Source organism: Barbatula barbatula (assembly GCF_947034865.1).
Source record: "Barbatula barbatula genome assembly, chromosome: 12".
NCBI lineage: Eukaryota > Metazoa > Chordata > Actinopteri > Cypriniformes > Nemacheilidae > Barbatula > Barbatula barbatula.
The window spans coordinates 11,396,887-11,422,075 of NC_136775.1; the positions used below are offsets into that span (position 1 = coordinate 11,396,887).

Consider the following 25,189-nt stretch of genomic DNA (forward strand, 5'->3'; position numbering starts at 1 on the left):
AATTGATCAATGTTTCAGAGACATTTGAAGAACAACAACATTACAATGACCCCGTGGAAGTGTAATTTATCATGATGCAATGGTATGTTCATCATAGACTTAAAACAGATTAAGCTGAAATAGTTTTATATTTGTTTATATTTTGAAATTATATAAAGATTTACAATTCGACATTATATAATGATTAAAAAGTACCTACAGGTACATGGTTTACTAAAGACAAGGTTTCTCACTTTCTGTGGGAAGAGGGGAAAGTACCTGCAAAATGTGGAGAAGTGGAATGAACAGTGCAATACATATCAATCTTCAAAAGTATAATTACAGTCTATGTATGAACTTCCGTAAACAGTCACCAGTGCTGAGTCACCTACAGTTTGCCGGAAATCATTACAGTAAAGGTCAATGAACGCTATGGGAATTTCCATCGGACCTGTTTAGGGCAGGTCTGGTGATTGACCTATTCATTAAATGTATTCATTTCAACTAAATCAAAACACTGATTTAGAAGATTAAGCTGTACGCGCGCAGATCCATTTCACATTGCGTCGCAACAGCAAACAAGCCGCAGCAACATGTTGCGCTTCAGTGAAGTGAGGAACAGCGTTTCTTTTAAAATCCACATGAAGCATATGCGGGGTTTTTATTTCACCTTTACAACCTGTTTCCTTGTTGTTCACAAATGATCACATTTTATCAATTTAATAAAACGTGTTATCAAGGTATTCCTTAAAAAAACATTGAAGGGGTCTATTTTTATGTACTTTGGTGCGTCCTGGCAAGCAACCCCCAGCCTCCCTTGTTATGCACTCACTCTACGGACCCACATTTTGCTGGATACAGGTGATGCTTTTAACCGATTTGCATATATCGATGTGTGAAACCACGGTAGCTTTGTCTTTAATTGTTTTGATTGATAAAGCAATCAAATACTTTGCAACATTTATTATATATACTTATATATACTTTTTAAACTTTTTTTTATTGCAATGTGTTACAAAAATAAAAGTACGTGCTCAATTTGAATAGCAAACCACGCCTTCTTCTGGGCTCATAAATTGTGTTTACAAAGGTTCATTTCCGCAGAAGTTTGTTTTGTAGCGCAGAAGTCAAGATAATCGCGCATCAATATGAGGGTCTGTATTATCCTCGCAGTGCTCGCGCTCATCGGTCTCCAAAGCTCAAATGGTAAATATATTTTGTTTTGCTAAAGCCTGATCAAATGAGACTGTACGGTGATAATCCATGCATGTTTGGACATAAGTCGTGAAAATGAAAGTGTTGATGAAAATTAGTTTATTCAAATGTTTATTTGACAACAATAATATGTTATCATTAGTATTGCATGTGAGCAAAAGAAGAAATTGTATTATTGATCGATACTTCACTTCACTAAACAATTCACGTTTTATATCAGATAGTGTTTTGAATTGCATGCTTTTTTTGTCAATGTTGTTTTCATGGGTGGTGGTGTACACACTTTTATTTCAAAACAATGTACCTGTTTATTACATATTCAAATCTAGTTTTCTGGCATTTAGGTGCAACTATTTTTCTGAACAATAAGGAAGCTGTCTTGTTTTTCTACATTCCTCAGCCAATCTGATGGTGAAAGGACCATCTGATCCAGTTCTAGAAGGACAGGATGTGACGCTGGAGTGTGTGGACACCGATTCTAAGCTCAATATGAGCTCAGTGCACTTTGAGAGGTTCTCTAAGGTACGGCCATAGAAGCATCATTGCGCATGTATACAATATGCTTTGACCTACAGTTGTCTGTGAATGTCTATAAACATCAGCTTGATACTGAAACAACATCGAGACAGGTCGGTTGTGCTGTTATTTCCTGCCAATATGATAACAGTAAACCAATATCTTAAACTACAGACTTATTTGATAAGGAATTGTGTTTCTTCCCTCAAAATTGTTATCAGCATTTTGTAGACTTACTTATTTGTCTGTGCAAGAACAAGAGCAAACAAGGAACAATAACATTCTCATTTGAATGTATTTGTCTGGAGATCAGGACTGAAAGTAGTATTTACACAGCAGAATGCAGTATTTGTTTTTCCAGGCTTATGAGAGCTGTTATTCTGGGTTTAATTAGTATCTGGCACTGAGAAGCCTTTCGAGGATTCACAACATCTGCTGCGTCTGTCGAAGCGCTGTCTGTTTGTCACCTTTTCCTGGCATCTACATGCAGTTGTGCCAAGACAAAAAGAGTTTCTATACAACCAATCAAGAAGACGGATGTTTTGTTTTGCAAACTCTATGTCAGTAAGACCCAAGTGTCAATATCTATTTCCTGCAGGTATAGCATATTTGAGGAAATTAAGCAAGCAATTCCCATTTCAGATAAAATCTCAGACAAGCCTTTATCATACAGTCAATTTGTGAGTCAAAGTAACCGTTTACATTTATTTATTCACTCCCATGTCCGTCTGAATATCTAAAAGTCTAGTTTTTATTTAAAACAAAGTAGAAACACCCTTATCTATACAACACATTATATAAAAACCTATTTAGTAAAAACATCATACATGACTAAAACGTTTCGTTGCACTAAATTCAGATATAATGTAAATTCAAATATGACAATTATTTTACGCATCTACTGTATGAGTGAAATTTTTCGTTCTTTTTCCCCCGACAGTACATGAGGAGGTGGTACCGTCTCCAGGCAGAGGACGTGTATTTATACCGCAGATGTTTTATGTATGATGTTGACGTGAGAAGAGAGGAAGGCAAACTTCTCGTCCTAATTTCAAGCATCCAGTCCTGGTCTGAGGGTCCATACCGCTGTGTGTCTGAGAACTCTTCTGCACCGGATAACTCTTCCGAGTCCCTCACCATCCCGATCCACTGTGAGTAAGAGTCAGATCACTGCCAAGAACTCACACAATGGGCTGTTTGAATCTTTAGGAAACAGTCTAAGAGTCTACGTAACCAAACAGAGATGCAAATGTTCATCGATTGTTATGAACACAAATCGATTTCAGCCTTTCTATCGTCAAGTTGTCGCATAAGAAGTTTTCTAATGATCTAATTATAAGAAGAGAAATAAAACTCTATCTCATAAGATTACTAAATCAATGTTGATATAGAATGGTGGTTTTGTTGTGCCCAGGGATGAGTTATTGGAATAACTTAGTGGAGACAAAAGATGGATTTGTACAGAGGGGGTCAATACACATAACAGATGGAGACAAGACAATCTGTGAACAGATTGTTTATTACAGTTGAGCTAGACTTAATATACCATGATCTTAAATAATTCGTCATCCCTCTCTCCAACGAGATTCTTAATTGGATGTGCAGGTTAATATCTCTCCATGTAAATGATCTGAATTTGTTGGTGCTGCTTTCTTGTTTTCATGTAAATATATTCAGAGCTGTTTTTACTAATCCTCTGTATCCACCCATGCTCTCTCTGTTTTTCTCTCAGATATGCGAGAGGTATCAGTGCACCGGGCTGGTTTGGGCTACCTTACCCGTTATTTCAACGCGGTGGAGGTGCTGAAAGTTCGGTTAGGGGATGACGTAGAGCTAGAGTGTTCTACTTCAGCTTCTGAGAAACCCGATTACTACTGGACCAAAGAGGTGACATATCAAACATTTTATGTTATACTAATTTTTATCTTGTTCCAAACCTCATTCACTCTTCTGACTAGTGGGATTTTAATTGTCTGTTTCATGGAATTGGGCATGTAGGTTTCTCATACATCTAAGAGAAGGGCCTACAATTGGTTTATTTGAAAAAAAGACCACACAGTTCTAATGAAAGGGATGTGAATGTTATCATTTTTAGTTAAAAAAGGAACTTATATCAGTGCATGGTTCATGCGTGAAAAGTCCCAGAATTTTTAGGGGTTTCCACGTGATAGACAGCAAAACCAAATCATGCTGTGAGAATGTTTTGTCACATAACCTAAAACTAGCTTTGTGTGCTAAAAATATTATTGACTGAATATAGAATTAATGAACATAATACAATAAATATGAGGATACAGAAATGCTCAAATCTGTTAGTACCCCTCCACAAAAAACGAAGAATGCACAAAGAATGCACTATTCCTGAGCAAACTGCTCCAGCTGTCTGGATGGTGCGATCAGAAACTGACGTACTTTCACCTTGGAGTTCAGCTTGTATCTGTTTGGCAGTTATCCTTGGTTCTTTTTCTACCATTCGCAGTATCCTTCTCTTCATTCTGGGGTCTATTCTCCTCTTGCGGCCGCGCTCAGGGAGGTTGGCTACAATTCCATGGACCTTAAACTTTTTAATAATATTTGCAACTGTTGTCACAGTAACATCAAGCTGCTTGGACATAGTCTTGTAGCCTTTACCTTTACCTTTACCTTTACCTTTACCTTTACCTTTACCTTTACCTTTACCTTTACCGTCTATTATTTTCTTTATGAGCTCCTCTACTCTATCCTTTGCTTCCTCTGGTCCATGTTCAGTGTGGGGCACACAATGATACCAAACAGCACAGTGACTATTTTTCTCTGTTTAAATCGGCTGAATGACTGATTACAAGATTGGATACATGTGTGTTACTAATTAAAGAAACTATTTAATTTGAAATATCACTATCATCCAATGTATTATGTTTTCTAAGGGGTACCAACAAATGTGTCCAGGCCATTTTAGAATATCTTTGTAGAATAAGCAATAATTTATCTCTTTCCACAGCTTCTTTGCTTTATTCTATGATATACCAAAAGCATGAGAGTATACATGATACAATTGCTTTTAATTTCCTCACCCTCATATTGTAAATGTGGAAATAACAACTACACTTATCTATTTTTACAGTGCATTAAAGGAATAGTTCACCCATTTACTCAACCTCAGATTGTTGCAAACCTGTATACATTTCTTTGTTCTGCTAAACTCAAAGACATTTTGAAGAATTTTAGTAACCAACCAGATCGGTTTGGTTACTGACATTCTTCCAAATATCTTCCTTTGTATACAGCAGAACAAAGAAATGTATACAGGTTTGAAATGACAAGAAGGTTAGTAAATGATGACCTATCCCTTTAATACTTAAGATATGCATATACATAGCACACATAGTCAGTACATTCCTCCGGTGTTTGTGCATCATAAAAGCTTTTGTACCTCTGCTTGTTGGTGTAATAGTTAAAAATGTCACTGTGTGGGTTGACAGGTGGCCATAGAGTTGCATGAATGCATTGTGGTTAGACTCCGTAGACCTGCTCCTCAGACTCTCAGAATGATTTCATCCATTACTTTTCACAACCGTGCAGTGTCATTCAGTCTCACAGTAACTGCTTTAACTTTAGCACAAGCCATTTTCATCTGTCCAGACCCAAGCTGAAATTAAAACCATAAATGCATTTCTATTTATTGAAAAAAAAGAAGAATTTAGAAATGTTGCCTGAATTATGTTTAAACTGAAAATGACAACTGGAAATAAACAACCAGATCGAAATTAAAGCTGAGAAATAAAAAAAAAATAAAAAAATACATAAACACTATAAATAAATAATCAAACAAACAAATAAATAAAAAGTAATAAAGCTAATTAAAAATGATATCAAGCTTACAAAACTATTGTATTGTCAGTTTTGCCTTTATTACAGTATGTGCATCCCAATCGCAAGGTATAATAGATGCAGATTCCTGTAAATATAGAAACGCAGTACAGAAGTACGTTGGAGTATTGCCGCTAACGGTTATTACACTCTGTGTCTGCTCTTTGAAAGAGGAAACAGGGAGGTGCTGGGAGCCTGTGGATTAGCTTAAACAATGGTGCTTCAGTCAGAACTTGGCCTGACTGAGAATCCTCTTAATTCACTTTCATTTAAATTGAAATGGACTTTCTTGGCATGCTGCAGAATCCCCATCCGGAGCCAAAGGCATTTGTGAGGTTATTGTGCTTTGACCAGTTTTTGCACAGGCAACTGTTTCCCTGTTTTGTTCTCTGGTAAATGTGCTAACATGCAGTTGTTGCCATAAGGCTCAATTTTTGCTTCACCAGAATTATTCACTATCAAAATAATTTTTGTTGGCTTAATGTAGTAATCTCACAATTGACCCTTTAAGGAGTATTCTGTGGTTATTTTTATACTTTCATTATACTCGCTGTTAAAATGTAGTGATACAGTACAATTTTACACTGTTGTAGTGGTTATTCCCCTAATGGGATCCATTACTTTGGTTTCCCCCCTTTTCATGGTTCCTTTACTACGAATTATGAAGTACTTCTGCCTTATCTTTCTTTGAAAGTAAAATGTGAAATCTTGCCTTTAGTGCCTGCTTTAGATTTCACCTCTCCTATAAACTTACCTGTCTATGTTTGTTTTCTATCAAGGGAGAGGACTGGGTTCTGTCTGCCAGTAAGCTGAAGTTGGAGAAGGTGACAAGGCAGGATGGAGGGAGATACACCTGTACAGCTCAGTCTCCTACTATGCAATCCCTGATGAAGAAACGCACTATCAGCGTCACTGTCCTGCCAGGTCAGAGCTGCCAGAAGGGGGCTATGGTGGTCTGCTGTTAGTTAACCGCACAAACTCAACTAAAGTTAGATGCCTTGTCACAGCAGTTACATGGGGTTGGGATTTTAATAATCCAAACAAATAGATGAAAAGAAAAGTAAAATATAGATCTCGTACCATAGAGGCAGAATATGATTCTTTAAAGCATAATGTTAAAACATATCAAAGACTAAACTTTAAAAAATGGAAATGGTATGCTAGTGTTTCCCTTTAGACTCTTTCAAAGCAACAACATAAACAAACGTCACTGCACATGCACACGTTCGTGGACTGCCCTTAACTTCAGGTACACATTCGCAAATAATAGTGCCTGTAGATTATTTCTGATAACAATCCAAAGAAACCGCAAAGAACCGTTACCTGGCTAGACTTCCCTCTACAATATTTAAAATTTATACTCCAATACTAAGCTCATCCGCAAAATGTCAATGTCACATAATATACATAAATATAAACTGTTATTTTATAAAATCCGATGAAAACCGTCAATAAAATATTTCATGTTCATTTCATTAAATGTTCATTATATTTAAAATTCTTTCAATTTCTGATTTAATCTTACAATTGCGCAGACACAAACTGTAGAAAATCACCCTATGCTTATACAGAATATCTCTGGTGCCCTCAATTGTATTTGGAAATTAATTTCAACGTATTTACTGTGATGTCTTTTATTAGGAAATGTCACAGAAAGACAGACATAGATCAGCCGTGCATCAACCCTAGGCGACAAAGCCAGAACACTTCCATTCTAATCAAAGGAGCCGTCGCTACAGCAGCCGCATGTTAAGACAGCTTCATTGATCATCACAAGAACGTTCAAGCTCCGTCAAGTCATTCGCTTGCGTTGTAGACACAGCGCAGGACAATAATAGCTGCCATTAGACTATTGCATTACAGTCATGAATATCAATAATAGTACATAGTTGTCACGCGACATTACAGAAAAGCAATAAGATCAGGATTAGGGACATTTGTCTTCTGTGGGTGATGAGGTCAGAGAGGAAGCGGCTGAGATGAGGGAGGGTAGAGATGAAGGACCTATGAGTGACAAAGACAAGAGGAGGAAATCCAAGAAAAAGAGATAAAGAGGAGAATGTGTTATTTTTAGTCTAATATATCGTGAGGGAAGACTGTGGTGCAGCAGGTGCATTAGGATTTGATCAAAATACAACAAACAGGAAAGAAAGCAACTGCTCGAAATAGAAATGAAAATAAATTAGAAATGTTTTATTAATGTAAAAGTAAAATAATTTTTTGTAAACGGAGAGACAGACTTTCTTTCTTCCGCAAACCACAAAAGAAGACATTTTGAAGAATGTTGGTAACTGAAACATGGCGATGCCTATTCGCTTTCATTGAATGGACACTAAATCATTGCAAGTCAATGGATACCACCCTTGTTCGGTTACCAACTTTCTTCAAAATATCTTCTTTTGTGTTCTGCAGAAGAATGAAAGTCATACAAGTTTGAAATGACAAGAGGTCTGTAAATTATGACAGATTTCCTTTTAGGCGGAAATCTATCCCTTTAAGGCATTTGCATTTAAAGTTTCAGTGTTTCTGCTGAGTCAGACCTTGCCCTCAAATTGACCTTTAAAACATTTCGCATCTTTTTCCCATTACAACAAGGAAGCAATCCGGAAAAGAACGATAATTATGGACAATTAGCTTACCTGCCTAAGGCTGAACTACTAATTTAAAAGTGTTTAGTCGGTTTAGATGGTTCATCAGGTTTTAGGATAATGTTTTTTGCAACTAAACTTTTTGCAGAGTTAAGATGACTGTCTCCCTGTTTGTGTTTATAGAGAATGCAGCATGGTATCAGTCCACCACTGGTCATGTTGTTCTCACAGTATCCTGTGTAGTAGGATTTGTTCTTCTGGCGATTGTGATATCCACGGTAACATACCTCTGCCGTCGAGCCAGCCAAACGAAGTGCAAGGGTCCCATGTAAGTACTCTTACCTCCCTAAAAGGACATGGAGACATGGCTTGTGATATTGTAAATCAGTACTATGAGTTTAAAAGACAGTGGTAACTGCTTCTCAATCGCCATCACTTCTAACCCCCTTAGAGCTGTTTAGACAGACTAGACCATGTGCAAATAACCGTCACACCCAGAGCCCCACATATTTTCTTATTCTGTCTGATATAACACACTTTCTTCCATGTTAATCATTCATATTTCTCTCTTCCTCAGTGATGACCGCTCCCAGAAGAAACCAATCTACAGAAACAGTGTGGAGTCCCTGTCCTCCACCAGTTCTGACAAGCAGCCACTGGTATAAAGAGTGAAATTGATGGAGGACTGGAGAGGAGAAAACTGAATAGAAAAGAAATAGAAGGGGAGAATATTGAGTGAAGAAGACTTAATCTATTGGTTTTATGTTCTAGGGTCTTTATTTAGATATATAATTAAGAGACTATCTGTCTATAAAGTGAATAAAAAAGCACACAAAGGTGGAACAAGGTAGGTCGTGTCAAGTGTGCTCGGCAGAAGTGCTCTTCAACAAAAGGTGTGCAATTTTCTCTGTATTGATTAAAAACGCAGCAAAATTGAGAAATGCTGAAAAGATGTTTTTGAGAGCTGACCTTGAATTATGTATTTTTTCCGTCGTTCTCGGGTTGAAAAGGCAGATTTCAGTTCATGCAAACTATTTAATATTTCTTTTATGCAAACTCACTGTCATCAGGCTATCAGATAATTTAGTCAGATGTAAAAAAATTAATATAGCTCTAAGTAAAGGTATAATCATCTGTTTCTCTAATACTCAACCAATTACTCTTTGCCCTTTGACTGTGTTGTACTTTTGCACATGTTTGATTTTGCCCTGTATGTCTTTGAATTTAAAGCTTATAAACTGTTTTAAGTTTTACAACGTATTCTGCCTCCAGTGTTTTTACTGATCTAATTAAGATACATGGATGCTCAACTATCCCATGCAATCATTTTATCTCCAAGTAAATGCATTAAAACTTGAAATTCCTTCAATCTCTTTACAATTAAAACAACACACGATTGGCTTATTATGTGTTTGGAAAACATTATAAGACAAAAACAGAAAATAAGCAAACCAGTGGCTTTAACACGACCAGTGCAAAATATCTATTACATGAATTTACAAAAAAATGTATAAATGACCTGCATTTCACCCCTGACTTCCAATGGGTGGCAACGATCAATAGATAGGATTGAACAAAAGAAGGATCGACAAGGCTTTAAGTCAGAACTAGAAATGTATCCGACAACTCTAAAATATAAAAGGATCCATATCCGAAAAGGCCCCAGGGCACTCCCGATGTATTCTTTCAAAATATTACATATATAAGTGCATGCTGCTACAGGCCTGTAACTTGGAATGACAAGTTTTTCACAAACAACATGAACAGGAATTGCCTATACTTTCCCCAGTCAACGCATACGGTAGTAACTCATTTTCTCAATTTGACCCCCCAATGCTTTAATTCATCACTGCAGGCATTATCTCAGCTATTATTAGCTATTAGCCAGTATCTCATTTAATTTATTCTGTTTGCTGTATGTTTATGTTGTTTTATTTCCAGTGTGTGGTTGACCTCAGGCCTCCATTGATAACTGGCGCTTCTGTGCTTTAGCAATGACAGTTCATTAACAAAGGTCCATGCAATGAAACACAACAATGAACAATAATCTAATTTGGAACTGATTATTTGCAACGTATTCTCTATTTTTCTCTGTTTACATGAATGAGAGTATAGGATAGCAAGGTCAACTTCTTGGAGAAAAGAAAATCTAAAGTATAAATGGACAAAAAAGAAACACCTCAAGTAAAGAATCTGAATAACCATTTCAAGCTCTTAATGTATACTGTTCTGTTCCGTATCCGAGGACAGTTCAATTTTTCAACATTATAAGAACACCTCTAATTCGCATAAAGCATATTTCTTAGACAGTTGACTGTTTTATTTTCAGACCTGTTTATTTGCTGCATAATTATTTTGGTTCGAAATGCCACAAGCTGCAATTTGCAATTAGAAACACTGAAGTGTGAAAATAATATTTCAAGTCTCTTAAGAAACTTCTCAAAGGTAGCATGTGCTTGTCAACAGTTATTATTTTCTCATTTAAATGGCTTGCAGTTTGTGTTGTATAAATGTCTCCAATTTAATTTCTCCACTAAATTTTTTACGCCAAAACATTTCCAAAAGATTTCAAAGGTGTGCACGGCAATTATAAAACTCAGTACACAAATGTTCTTCATCACCACTCATTTCATTAAATCAATTGAAAAAAAGGTTGTTCCATTATTCATGATTTCCTTATTAAACGAATAGTGCTATGTATGCATTTAAAATAATACATATATGACTTGCAGATTCTCCTGACTGCCGTATGTAAACATAAACTAAGAAGACTACAGTATGTAGTCACAAACCTCTGTGACAAACCATGTTTTTAGGATTCACACCTTAGACAAAACAATACCACTGAAGAAATTTACAGTAGCTATTTCAACACCCCCCTTCCTCCAATACATCATTGAGCTATAATTATGTAGATTGTTACAACAAACCTCACAGAAATGTAAAATGTTTTCACACTTTCAACAGGAGCCAACAAACCTTTTTTTGTTCCGAGTTTATTTGTAATTCACTTATTGATCAGATGGTGTCGCTAAATGCAAACAATAATCTTGCCAATTGTTATCAGATTCTTTTCCTTTTTAATTACCCCAGTGAACTGTGCTTGAGACAAAGATATTCAAGTCGTGTTATGAACGGTTTCGTGGCATCTTGGCCGCTAATGATCGTGTAACTTCTGTTCGTCTTGTGTTAAATAGTTGAATGAATCAACGTGAACGAAACTGCTCACAGAAACTGTCATTTAGCGCTGCCGATCCGCTGTCACATCACAGTAAGGAACATATTCATCAAAAAGTAATTCTTCCAGCCAACGCGAATGATGTATATAGAGTTTTAGATAAGAATAAAGGTCGCTCAAAACTTCATTATAGCTATTGTAATTCATCATGTTACGTCATCAACGTGGTCAGCACATTGAGAGGCTCATTTAAAAGCGCAGTCTAGATGTAGTTAAAGTGCTATAAGTTTGCTTTATAAAGCACATTGTTTTTTTCATCACAAAAACAACACGATTTGGTTTACAAAATTATTCAAACCCCGCCCACAGCTGGGTGTGCGCCGGCCACTGTCAAATCCGATTGGTTGTGGGTGAGCCCAAGAAAACCGGCCCTTCTACATTCCACCTTTCATTCAGAGTAGTGACAGATTGAGCAAGTGTATCTGTGTGTATTAGTATGTAACACAAAACGATTGCAGCCAACAGTGGAGTTGAGAAAAGCCTCGTAGGTGCGAGCCTGCGCGCTCATGTTTTTCTAATTCCCATCCAAGGAAGAGGAATTAACAGAAGGGAATTACACCAATGATGGCATTTTCTTCTTTTTGGAAGTATTGCGCTCCTCTTTCTCTCCTGCTGCTCCTGTCCTATTCGCAGACAGGTAAGATGAATGCTTATTTAGCACACTCCCGAAGTTAACTTGCCGGCATCATATATGATTGAGTATGTGGATGACTGTTTCTCTATTTACCGATGTTTTTCGTTGCAGGAGGTTACGCTGTAACGTTAAATACACACCGGGGTGCACGCAGCCAAACGCAAACGCATCGTTTGCATTCGGCACACGGGATTTAATAGTGTTCATGCACACACAGAAATCGTGTTTCGATTTTCATTAACTGTTTGGTTCAGGAAATGTTTGTGCAAAAGTGAAAACGCTTGCGCAATGAGCTTTCTCCTGAAAGTTCTTACTGTTTACGTGTGTGAGATTGTCTAGCGTGTAAGCAATTTGACGGCTACATCGCTATTGGCGTTTTTTATTGGGGTAGTTTGCGTCAGCCACCTGCCCCTCTGCTGACTCCGACGCTTCAGCATTAAAGAGAGTTCGCTCAACAACTGGATGGGATACGTTCGTGTCTAGATGTACACATGCACGTATTCCTGTGTTGACACTCGCGCGTCGCGTTGTTTAGATGTTGTGCGCTGTGCTGTGCATTTTCTTTGTGCATAGGTACAATTGTTATTGTTGCCGATGTTCTTCGTTGGGATTCAGCGTGACGCACAGAGATCCCGAGGTGTACTTGTACGACCAATGCGACAGTCAATGAAGGAGTGCATTTACTTATCATGGTAGTGGACTTGCGGAGTTCAGGCTGTCCCATAACAGCATCGCACTCCCGTCTCCAGCAAATCCCAACACGGGCCGCGTATTACATGCTTGCCATCGCATGTTAAGTGCCTCTGTTGCCTTGGGATTTGGATGACAAGAGTGTCTCGATACTAGCCGGCCGTTTAATTCTTCGTTTCTGTGCCATCTGTTTGTGAAATGAGGCCCAAATTAATAAAAATTGATCAGCTGAAAATCGGCAACGAATACGTCTGAGAAGAGAGGGAAGCGCAGAGTAATAGCGCCTTGATTCACTCACACTCCATATTTATTTGACTTTTATGGGAACTGACATTATTACCACACGTATCTAGTTTAAATTCCAAAAGCATTCATCCATTGAAATTCAATAGCTGTTTGTGGTCTGAGCCAGATCCAGGTTTGCGTGTCTATTTGTTTGACACCATCTAATAAGTGGGTTTGTATTGTTTGTTTAAGGATGTGGAACTGAAGGCATTTATGCTATTGTCTGCACGCAGCCATGCGTGTATCACCGTATGTGCTTGTGCATGTAATACATTTGATTGTGTGGAATTTGTTGAATTGTTGAATGTGTGGTGTATCTATACATTGTTCAAATGGCAGGACTGGTTGTTCATTTGGATCTTCGAGGTCAAGAGGGAGCTATGGAGATGACTGTCATTAATCTCTCCGGTGACAGGAGGTGAGAGAGGAGGAGAGATGTGGGGTGAGAGAGGAGGGAGGTGGAGGTAGACAACTGAACGGATTATTATGCCCTTTCGTCATATAAATCAATGGAGACTTTTCATACCAGATTCATGTCTATTTATTTCTACTACCAGAAGAAAACTATTTAGCAGAGACGTGGTTAAAGGGAGATTATCTGATGTACCATATGAAGCAGAATGATTAAGAAATAGGAAGGAGAAATAGGAGAAAATGAATATAGTGTAGTGTGGAGGAATAATGATAACAAGATGACACGTAGTGAAACTACTTGATCTCTCACAGGGATGGGAAGAATATGCGATTTAAAGGTGTGTCAGGTTTTGCCTACAAAAAATAGCTTGATACTAAAAACGTCTTTGTAAAAATTGGAAAATGTAGAAAAGCTCAGGTGTAGGTACAGTATAGAGTGAATAGTGTTATTGTGGAAACAATATGGAGTCCATAAACAGTCTGTCTTTTATTATGGGGTGATCCTGAGCATACAAACATATACACTCACCTTAAGGATTATTAGGAACACCTGTTCAATTTCTCATTAATGCAATTATCTAATCAACCAATCACATGGCAGTTGCTTCAATGCATTTAGGGGTGTGGTCCTGGTCAAGACAATCTCCTGAACTCCAAACTGAATGTCAGAATGGGAAAGAAAGGTGATATAAGCAATTTTGAGCGTGGCATGGTTGTTGGTGCCAGACGGGCCGGTCTGAATATTTCACAATCTGCTCAGTTACTGGGATTTTCAAGCACAACCATTTCTAGGGTTTACAAAGAATGGTGTGAAAAGGGAAAAGCATCCAGTATGCGGCAGTCCTGTGGGCGAAAATGCCTTGTTGATGCTAGAGGTCAGAGGAGAATGGGCTGACTGATTCAAGCTGAAAGAAGAGCAACTTATATCCACTCGTTACAACCAAGGTATGCAGCACAGCATTTGTGAAGCCACAACACGCACAACCTTGAGGCGGATGGGCTACAACAGCAGAAGACCCCACCGGGTACCGCTCATCTCCACTACAAATAAGAAAAAGAGGCTACAATTTGCACGAGCTCACCAAAATTGGACAGTTGAAGACTGGAAAAATGTTGCCTGGTCTGATGAGTCTCAATTTCTGTTGAGACATTCAGATGGTAGAGTCAGAATTTGGCGTATGAGAACATGGATGGAGAGCCCTGGATGTGCATCCCACAAATCTCCATCAACTGCAAAATGCTATCCTATCAATATGGGCCAACATTTCTAAAGAATGCTTTCAGCACCTTGTAGAATTAAGGCAGTTCTGAAGGCGAAAGGGGGTCAAAAATATGGTGTTCCTAATAATCCTTTAGGTGAGTGTATATTAGCCTGGTAGCAATAAAAGATTGATAAATTTTCAGTAATATAGTGTAGTTTGTATGCATGTGCGTTTAGTTAACACCCCCCACCACAACAAGATCAGAATATACTAGAAACAGTGACTGTGTGTTATTCATGTGTGTGTGTCCCTTGGGCATAAGCCTGCAGTCTCATATTGTGTGTTGCATCTGAGCCCCTCTTCCTCTGTTTGTTTCTCTCTCTCTCCCCCTCTCTCTCTCTCTCTCTTTCTCTCTCTCTCTTTCTCCCCTTCTCCCCCTCTCTCTGCATGGCCTTTTTTGCAGGGACACACATGAGCACACACGCACACAGTAAATGGCTGCAACTGCGCCAGTCGCATTGTGCATGCTGCATTCTGTGGCCGTCCTCTCCCATCACTGCTGCTCTCAATGGGCCTGCACAGTTAATCATCTCTATTTGTTTATTCGATGGCAAGTAATATGAGAGTCATTCGTTTGAATCTGTTTTCATCATTTGTTGGGGCTCTGTCAATGTTGCTTGTGCTGGAGGGCCAAATTGCCTCCTAATTGGAACCACAGTGCAAAATGGCAGTGCTGTTTAAGAACATTTGTATGGATCGTACGTTTTTATTCAAATAGAAAGCAATCTGACATTACAGTTATAGTCGTTGCCTTATTATACAGCTTTCCGTGGTTAAAGGTTAAGAAACAGCCATTGTTAAAACTATACAAGAGGCAGAATGTTTGATTTATTGGTCTTATTTGTAAAACAAGAACGGGGCTATTGAGCAGCTTCTGTAAAATCACAAATAGCCTTATTCCAATGTGTATTACAATGCAAATAATCTTCTGCATGTAAAGGTGGTTCTCTACCAGCGCGTGCATCATATTGGTAGAAGCTATAGGATTTACCTTTTTTAGTTGTAGTGCATGAAATACTGAAAATTGGTATTTTCACTTGTCACTTTGTTCTGTAATGCCACGAGGAAGCCTTTTTCTTAAGCCAAGGTTTATCCTTTGATTCCAGCCTATGGTTGTGTAATTCCCTCAGTAAAATGTTGACATTTAATTTAAGTAGAAGCACCACCTTCCCGTGTGCTGAAAAAAGACTGTGGCAAAGCCTTTGGGTAGCTTCTTATTTTTATTTCACAGTGTACGCTGAAAACTGGCTTACGCATTTAGAAATACACAAGAAAAACTAGCAGCTTTCTCGTATCACTTTTTGGCACTACGGCACTATATAAACAGATGTTCCTGTAGAGACATAGAACCTACTGTTACATAATGTCCCGGCAAGCAGACAGAAACACCGTTCTTAGAGGCTCACTGCGATGCCTTTGAACATGCAGCATTATTTGATATGTTGATGTAATTTAAACTGAAAACCATAGAGAACGCAAGACATACCCATTGCCCCTCCCCCCTTTAAAAATAACCAATAGCATTTATTTTACAGCACAATCAGCCTCCGCGAGCCAAAGGTGCATTTAACAGTGTGATAGCTATAGTGACAGTAGTGTAAGTCTATTGAAAATTCAACTCAATTGAATTTTATTTATATAGCGCTTTTCACAATGTGCATTGTTCCAAAGCAGCTTTACAGGGGAAAATAAGAAACCGAAAAACACAAAAAAGGTAAAACACAGTAAGTTATTGTAGTAAATAATATCTATTAAATGCAGTCTCCCGGTGGTTTATTTTGCATATTAACCACAAAGCTGTGTCTTTAATCTAGTTTTAAATTGGGCGAGTGTGTCAGATCCTTGAATAGTGTCGGGAAGGCTATTCCAGAGTTTAGGTGCTACGTATGAGAAAGCTCGACCCCCCCCCTTTGGTGGATTTAGTTATTCTAGGTGTTATTTTGTAATCTTAGAGAGCGTGATGGGTTGTAGTGTGATAGCTCTGTTAGGTAGGTAGGGGCTAAACCCTTTAAGGCTTTATAAGTGATTAAAAGAACTTTAAAGTCAATACGATACTTAATGGGTAGCCAGTGAAGGGTTGATAACATTATGGTTTTGTGATCGTATTTTCTGGACCTGGTTAGAACTCTAGCAGCTGCATTCTGAACTAACTGTAGTTTGTTTATTGATGATGCAGGACAACCACTAAGTAGCGCATTACAGTAGTCAAGTCTTGAGGTCATAAATGCATGAATAAGCTTCTCAGCGTCAGCAACACAAAGACACATAGCTGTCTGATATAAAGCCTAGATCTTTTACTGTACTTGTTGGAGTAACAGTACATCCTTCAAAGTAATATTTCTGTTTTATTAGAATTTAAAAGAACGAAATTACAAGTCATCCAATGTTTTATATCTTCGATGCAATCATCTGGTCTTGATGCGATATATAGCTGGGTATCATCTGCATAGCAGTGGAAGCTAATTCCATGTTTTTTAATAATGTTTCCAAGGGGCAGCATGTATATGGAGAATAGCAAGGGTCCTAAAACCGATCCCTGAGGTAATACATAATTTATTTGAGTTAGATTTGATATTTCTCCATTTAAATGGACAAATTGTCTGTCTGATTAGTAAGATCTGAACCATTGTAGTGCCTGTCCCTCAATACCGATATAATTGTGTAAGCGATCTAGAAGTATGTTATGGTCTACAATATCGAATGCAGCACTAAGGTCAAGCAGGACTAGGAGTGAGATGTTACCTTTATCTGATGCTATAAGCAGGTCGTTTGTAATTTTAACAAGCAGGTTCAGTATTATGATGCGGTCCAAAGCCTGACTGAAATTTTTCATGTATGTCATTATTTTGTAATAAAGAGCATAACTGAGTGGACACAACTTTTTTCTAGTATTTTTGACAGGTAAGGTAGATTTGAAATCAGTCTATAGTTTCCTAGTTCATTGGGGTCTAAGTTTGGTTTCTTGATAGAAGGCTTACTGACGGCCATCTTAAAGTGTCCTGGGACATGGCCCAGATTAATTGATGAGTTGATAATGTTATAAATGGGTAATAAAAACGGGTAATAACTCTATTAAAAATTTAGGTGGTATGGGGTCTAATAAGCAAGTTGTAGGTTTAGATGTTGCAATAAGTTTAATTAAATCATCCTGTTTTATAGGTGAAAACACTGTAGACTTTCTTTTGGGGCGATGGTTGGTACTAATTCATAGGACAGACTTGGAGGTTGAGTTTTTACTATTTTGTTTTATTAATTCGTTGCTTCCTAGGTGCGGCGGAATAACCAGGTCAGATGATGTCTGTTTATCTGTTAATTTAGCCATTGTGCTAAATAAAAACCTTTTTTTGTTCATTTCTATCAGGTTACAGAAGTGGTCAGCCTTTGCTGCTTTTAGTGCCTTTTTCTAACAGTTTGGACTCTCTTTCCATGCAATTTTGCGACCTCTAATTGGGTTTGTTTTCGTTTGCGCTTCATTTTACGTGTTTCTCTTTTAAGGGCGCGCTATCGTACCATGGTGCTATGTTTTTCTCATTCTTCACTTTTTTACTTCATAGGTGCGACAGCATTTTAATGTATTACAGAAAATAGTGCCCAATTTGCTGGTCATGTGATCGAGTGATTCTGTATTTATTGGTATGGTTATTAAAGGAGTCATATCTGGCAAGCTCTTTGCAAAACTTTCTTTAGTAGGCAAGATAATTGTTCTACCCTGTACAGGACAGATAAGGTCTCCATATATTTGGATGCAGAAATGTTAATAACAGATGAGTGGGAGGAACACAGACTATGGTTAAAGTTTTGACTTCCTGGTGGAGTCAAATGGTTGCGCCTTTGTTGTCAGACAGGAGATCCACTCCGTGTGATGTGTTTAAAGCTTGATATTTACGTTGGTGAGTGACACTGGCATTGTCTTCTCCTTTACTCATCAAGGCTGTGATGTCTGATCTCTTCCATATAGCCTTAACATTCAACATACTGTGTAGCCTTGAAACGGGTTAGATACGTTTTGTTTTGTCAGCGTATATGATCAACTCTGAGCTATAGTGTCTCTTAACCGGAGGACACTCGAGGGCAACCGGTCTCTTCGGATTCTAAAGTGGATTTGATAGGACGAGAACTTTGACAAGAGGCTGAAGTGTAGCATGATTTCATGGAATTTGTAGATTTGTTTGAGCGCACATGCCAGACTGTCAGTTTTGAACAGTTATATTTCCTAGATGCATTGACGTCCTTAAGGCTCAGTCATTTTTAATACAAGGAAAAATAGTTTTATTTAATTTCACTGGGTCTTTAATATTGCCTCTCCTACTAGACACGTTGAACGCCTCGTGCGCACTTCTGACAAAAGATAAGTACTGGGAGAAATGCCCAGTTGAATGAATTCATCATAGTGTTTTATGGCGTAGTCGTGCAGGCTGGGTATGTCGCAGGTGGCGTGCCTCACTAACTGTATTTCACCATTATTATCTCCAATCTGATTCAACTGATTAGACACTCCTTTAATTTTCTCGTTCGGTCTCATTGACTGCCCGCGGTCACCCGCATTAGATGTTCTTCTTTATGTTTCATTTCAGAGCTTAAGTGCTTTGGTGAGAAATGGCTTATGCAAGAGTGTCGTTTTTTAAATGACAGGGAAGATGAATCAGAAACCTATCGGTCATGTCACATACAGACGTTGTTAAGGCCCGTAGCGATATGCATTGCTATAATTAAACTAAAACTCTTTTATGTCTCCCAAAAGAATGTCTAGACCATTATTTTAATGAAACCCACTCGAGGAGGTGCATCAATTAAATAACCTTATTTTTTTAGGGTTATCGCTCTGAAGCAGTTTCTGCTGTTTGCTTTGATTGAATAGAGGCTCGTTCATTGTGGGAATTTAAGTGCTTGCACTCTGATAGGGATGTGAATTATTGAAACGCGCCTATTTATATTGGACCCGGTTTGGTGAGACGACGCAACCTTGCTAGACGCAAGCTGTCAATAATTCCACTTCAAACTTTTATAGTTCTGAAATGCAGACAGATTCAGATCAAAATTTTCTTCCTCTTGTCCTGTGAGATGTCTGAGAGTGGCACATTTGTCGTCTGGGGCCTGACATCTTCCTCAGCGTAGAGAATAAGACTTCACAATAGCACTGCGTTATTTCTCAGCACCTTTAGAGCACTATTGAGGGAGCCAAATAGAAATTGTCATCAATCTGCAATCTCTGCCGCTGGTTCCTAATGAATACTGAGATGAATTGTAGTTTAATAGATCTCCTGCAATATTCCTTAATCATAAGGAAACTTTCTATTTGTCTGCCTCGTCTGATAATGTTCCTGCGCCCTGAGCTATGGTGATCTTTCAGTTCTGTTCTCTCATTTTTAAGCCAGAAAACCAACATGTGAAACGATTATGAGAAAAGTCTTGGCAGTGTAGAGGGAGAAAGAAATCAAACACTAAGCTTTAGGAGATAAAAAGAAAGGCGGAGAAGGAGACCTTGTGTGTTGTGGTTGATGCCACAGAGGTGAACATTCCTCTGTATAGGGGATAGTGTTGCCAGGACTTTGCAAATTCTCTGGCTTGTTTAACAACCCCTTAATTCATGTCTCCTCTCTTCGTTCTCTCGCTCTCCTTTAATTCCTTTGACTCATCCCTCCACCTGTCTCCAAGACTCCCATTTCGTGCCCACATGTGGTAAAGGTCCTGGGCTTTTGCGGTAATTACAGGACTTTGAGTGGCACTACAGCCCATGCTAGGTTTGATTGGATGAAGGGCCCATTAGAACTAAAATGGGCCCCGGCTCCAGATGGAGTGCGTGTGAAAGGCTTTGTGGCTTCTTGAGAGGGCGAATAATGCCGCCCACACCGATTACATAATGTGGAGAGCGTGGAGGTGATAATGAGGCTCTAGAAGAGCAGAGAGGACAGGAGGGAGCAGTCCTTCTCAGGACAGGTGTGTGTGACGTGTCAGAGCACATCCTCATGCGAGGAGACAAAGAGAGTGGATTGTTTTCATATATTTTCCTTGTCTTTGTATATGATGTTTTGTTTAGAAATGCTAAAGTTGAAGGCCTGTGTATGATCATTACAAGTTACCATGGTCACTATGGTTTCTAGCAAAATAACAGTTCTTTGTTTCATTTTGTATCATTAATAAGGACGAAATGTATCTGTTTGTGTCAGTGTGTCTAGGAACATGTTGTACCTATGTTACTGCAGGAAATTAGTATTATTTAGTCTCTATTGTAATTGCATGGAAAACAGAGGTAAGGACTGTCTTCCGTATTTCCATAAATTTTTTCTATGGAACCAAGTCCTATGAATTTGGAAAGGCAATAAGGTTAGTACACCATGACAGAATATTTATTTTTGGGAGAACTGTACCTTTAAAGTAGGCCAGCGTAAAGATCTTCGCACCAACACTACACAGTTCAATGGGCTGTGGAAAAATAGCAAAATGGGAAGTGTAAGAGGCAGGACTGCACTGGACCCTATTTAAAAGAGCGGAGAGCGGCAGTTGGAGGAAGGAATAATAAATAAATGAGCCTCTAAAGGGTCTGGGGGAAGAAAAAGCAACAGCAGAGTGTTAAGAGAATCTGTATCCAGTGAGAAGATTAAAGACAGCATTGGAGAGAAAAAGTGTAGAACAAAGTGAAGAAGAAAGACTGAAAAAAAGAACACAAACTAAGTGGAAAGTAGGAGTTCTGTACTACTGTCTGTGACTGTCACAAACAAAAACACAGCAAAAGTTGGAACAAATGATCAATGAGGACATTTTACTGCAAGCCACCCAACCGTCAGGAGCTGAGTGGCAGGTCAGGGGGGGAAGCGCTTACAAATGCACACAAACACAATTACATTTCCCTCCCAGTCTTCTGCCTCTCACTGATATGCGAGCTCAAAGGCCTGCTAGTAAATGAGAAGTGCCGCTTTGATATCAGGAGAGGACCTGATTGAAAACCATCAGATAACGGGTAAATTGAAAGGAACGGCATATAAACAAATTGCTTTCACGAGCGCTCTTGCCGTCCTACGCAGCGCTCCTGTGGATCAAGGATCACACTCGGGAGCTCATACAGTGGACTGGGATGGTTCTCCCAAAAATTACAATTGTGTCATTTTAAACCTGTATGACTTCTGTAGAGCACAAAAGATGACATTTGGAAGAACCAAAAAATGGCGGTACCCATTGACTACAATTGAAGTGAAGGAGTTCCACCACTTTTAGGTCACCAACATTCTTCAAAATATCTTCTTTTGTCTTGTGCGGATGAAAGAAAGTTACACAGGTTTGAAATGACAAGAAGGTGGGTACATTTTGGGAAAATCTATCCTTTTAATAGTGACCCACAGAGAAAATATCAAAATGATAGATTGGGCCCATATGGTTTGATGTGCAATTCAGACTTGGATCAGGGTAAAAAAAATCCCAGCAGTGTATAGAGCCACCGACACTGCAGTATCACTCCAACAGCGACCCCTTCCCAAACCAAGATCAATGAATATGTCCCTTCGCACAAGCCTTTGATCTTTGCTAATTAGTAAGTTGGTAAATAAATCTTCATTAGCCGTAATGAATTTAAACCACGAAACAACAAACATCAAAAAGTTGCCATTAATTCCGCAATTAAAATCTCAAAGGATGTCTAGAGGATGGCGCAACACTCGCGATAACGCGCCCGCCGTGTTGTTTAGACTTCTTATTGTTCGCTAAAAACCACAGCAGAGACCGCGAGGTCATCCTGTTGTTCTGGCGATGCGGAAAGTTTGTCCTTCCAGCGCTGGCAGGCAGAATTGGCCCCGGGTCTCCAATAGCAGGAGATTACTCTCTAACAATGGATTACGTTTCCGAGATTGTCTCGGTTCGAGGGCGGTGCGAGACATCCCGGGCCACCGACCTTGAGGGTTGCTGATTGCTGGAACTCAACTTCAGGGAGCTCTTGTGAGAATGGGAAAAAGGAGACACATAATAAGTAGTGCTAGATTTTTAGTGAGCGCAGGCGTGACTGGCCCTGTGGGAGGTTTTGGAAGATTCATTTTTTGTTCCCCTGATACCAAACCAAATCTCAGAGCTCTTTTGAAAAAAAAAATCTGATGAGTCAGGTTCCCGCTGTCTTGCCTGTAATCACATTGCTGCGCAAGCTGTTGTATTAACGGCAATTTTTCGTAGTGAACAAATTTTTGTGAGACCCATATTTGAGGTGAATGTCAGTCAGAGATTGTAGCACCTCAGGCATGTGCACATTAAGGTGGTCGGTGGCCCCTAGGCTGCTCTTTGGGTGAGCCCCCCCTTAGGTGGCTTTCAGATGCCTTTCTTGCTTACAGTTTAGTTCGGAAAGAGGCACAGTTTGCGATACAAATCGCTAATGTAAAAGCATTCATGCAAACTCAGGTGCGCACCTGGGTACCAAACCCTGCGGATGCGCTTTAGCCATTTACAATGTATTTACTTCAATAAAATACATGTTAGAGATGATAGCATTGGCAATTTAACTTGGATTTGAACAAGAGGGATCCTGCATTGTTTTGTCAGTTGCGAGTGCAATCAGAGCGGCGATGAAATGAATGCTAATACAATGTTTCCACATTTAAAAATAGTCCTGATAAATAGTCTATTTTCAAGCAGCAGGAAGCTCTGTAAGCAAACCTACAATAAAAGTAAATAAAATCACGATATATATTGATCCATGTTCTGTTTACTATCATGTGTCATTCAAGTTCGTGATGGCCTAAAATGAATCCAAACGCATCAGGGTTCGATATAATGAAGCTGAGACATCAAACCAACGCTGCGAGGGACGTCGGGAACAATCGCACTCGGATACACACACATTGAGACCGCAAATACTACAGTGTTTCCTCTACATTCCTGGTTGCTTAGCAATGGCAAGCGCCAGGAGAGCGCAAGCTACAGTTTTATACAAGTATGCGCAAAATACGAACGCCCGGAAAAAACGCCTCAGTGGACAAACAAACCACTGTGCATTACATAAACTGTATATAAAACAAAGCCATAATTTACATTTACATCTACAGCATCGATGTTAGCCAATGAGTGGTGCCAGTGCTCCTGCTGCTATCTTGGTCACGTTGTTCTTTTAACCTTTGTATTTTCTGTTTTCTGCTCCACTGTACTTTCTTTCTGACAATTTTACGCTATTCCGTCTAGCAATAGCAGTGACGTAAATGAAAATAATTGACATGATTTCACCAGCAGCTGATTGGACAGATGTGACCGAAATCTATCCAATCACCGGCTTATTTTTTGTTTTATTTCTTATGGGCCAATGAGGGTCTATTTATTGTTCTCACTGCAGTAAATTTAAACTTGAAAAAAATCTGGCCAATCCGAGGCCCGACAGGTGGGCCCCTAGGGTGCAGCCTGTGCATTAATCCGCGGCTGACCTCAGGGAAGAGAGGAATCAGTCAGTATATACCACTTTAATTACCCATGATTCCCCTTCACGTTATCTGTGTGTTCAACTAATGAAGCTCGGAGGAACACAACTCTCCGCTTCAGGAAATTGTCCAATTAAAAAAAGATTGCTTATATGCTCGAAGATGGATTGGAGGAGATGACAGCAATTTATGTGCATGGATATTAAAAATATTACAGTTAACACAAGCTTAGGTGATTAAGAATCTGGTTGATGGCCTTTAGGATGGTCATGTTAGTCTACACTTATACATCCAGATGCGTTCACACAGTCGGGGGTTTAATCACGTCACCTTGTTTTGTCTTCTGCCCTCTTCTGTTTTACATACACACTGGCACCTACAGACGTCCATGCATATTCATCACTCATTTCTCTCTTGTGGGAGGTTATGATGTAGTATCAGTACGGTATGAGAAGGTGGTTTTAAAGTAGTGGCCATGGGCTATGCTTTGTAAGAGAACCTGTGTGTGTGTTCGACAGGTGCTCTTGGAGCAGGGCACTCAGTCCAGGTGTCCAGGTTTGACGCCTGTGGCTGTTCATGGCTGATTTGCATAAAGAAAATCTGTTGTGCTTTTATTCTCCTGCCCTTTCTTACGCTTTAAAGAGCTCATAAAATAAAAATGTGAGGTTTGTGGCCTTAAGTCAATTTCTGCTGTGAGGCCATCTTTATGCTCTTCTTGAACGTTTCATTTAACATTTATCAAAAATACGCTTTTTAAATGTAATGTTTTCAAACAAAGTTATAGCAAATGCATTAAACACAGAGGGGTAGCCTGATCGATTTTTCTTTCTGTCCTAGTTTTTCTCTCTTTGGAACTTTCTTGAACCGTTCTCAACTATCTCTCTATTTCTATCTTTCTCAACGTTCAAGTGTACAATTTGTGCAGACTGAATTCTTTCTTATAGATCGTTCATATGTTTCTATTTTTGCCCATTGACATTTCCTGTGCCATTTAATCTCCCATCATACTTTCCTGTATCTCCTGCTGTCTTTTTCACTTGTTGAACTCTCGCTTAAGAAACTTTCGCTTTTCCTCTCAGCTCTTCTTCCTGTTTTCCGTCCCTCTGCATTTGAAGTCACCACTTCAAGCGCAGCAG

The 25,189-nt window shown here is 39.0% G+C and overlaps 2 protein-coding genes across 4 annotated transcripts in view; both read left to right on the forward strand.

Moving 5' to 3' along the window:
* The first annotated feature begins 832 nt into the window (after positions 1-832).
* LOC306901256 (uncharacterized protein) lies at positions 833-9,407 on the forward strand. Its single transcript, XM_079468900.1, has 7 exons — positions 833-1,185; positions 1,595-1,716; positions 2,651-2,861; positions 3,443-3,597; positions 6,339-6,483; positions 8,331-8,475; positions 8,725-9,407. The coding sequence occupies exons 1-7, from the start codon at positions 1,128-1,130 to the stop codon at positions 8,810-8,812; spliced, it is 924 nt and encodes a 307-aa protein (XP_079325026.1). The 5' UTR covers positions 833-1,127; the 3' UTR covers positions 8,813-9,407.
* Positions 9,408-11,745: 2,338 nt separating this feature from the next.
* cadm4 (cell adhesion molecule 4) overlaps positions 11,746-25,189 on the forward strand; it is a 95,042-nt gene continuing 81,598 nt past the window's right edge. Inside the window, exon 1 of one of the 3 annotated variants that reach the window (XM_079469578.1) lies at positions 11,746-12,022. In XM_079469578.1, the coding sequence (XP_079325704.1) occupies positions 11,947-12,022 (76 nt within the window). In that variant the 5' untranslated portion in view covers positions 11,746-11,946. Of the gene's footprint in view, positions 12,023-18,442; positions 18,561-25,189 lie in introns of those variants that run through there. The other 2 variants (XM_079469576.1, XM_079469577.1) reach the window with 2 other exon arrangements.

What these genes read in the sequence shown, in the direction of transcription:
- LOC306901256 (XM_079468900.1), top strand. Translation starts at nt 1,128, where the DNA reads ATGAGGGTCTGTATTATCCTCGCAGTGCTCGCGCTCATCGGTCTCCAA. An exon ending in ACTTTGAGAGGTTCTCTAAG is followed by an intron (nt 1,717 to 2,650) that starts GTACGGCCATAG and finishes TTCCCCCGACAG; the next exon opens with TACATGAGGAGGTGGTACCG. An exon ending in CCTCACCATCCCGATCCACT is followed by an intron (nt 2,862 to 3,442) that starts GTGAGTAAGAGT and finishes TTTTTCTCTCAG; the next exon opens with ATATGCGAGAGGTATCAGTG.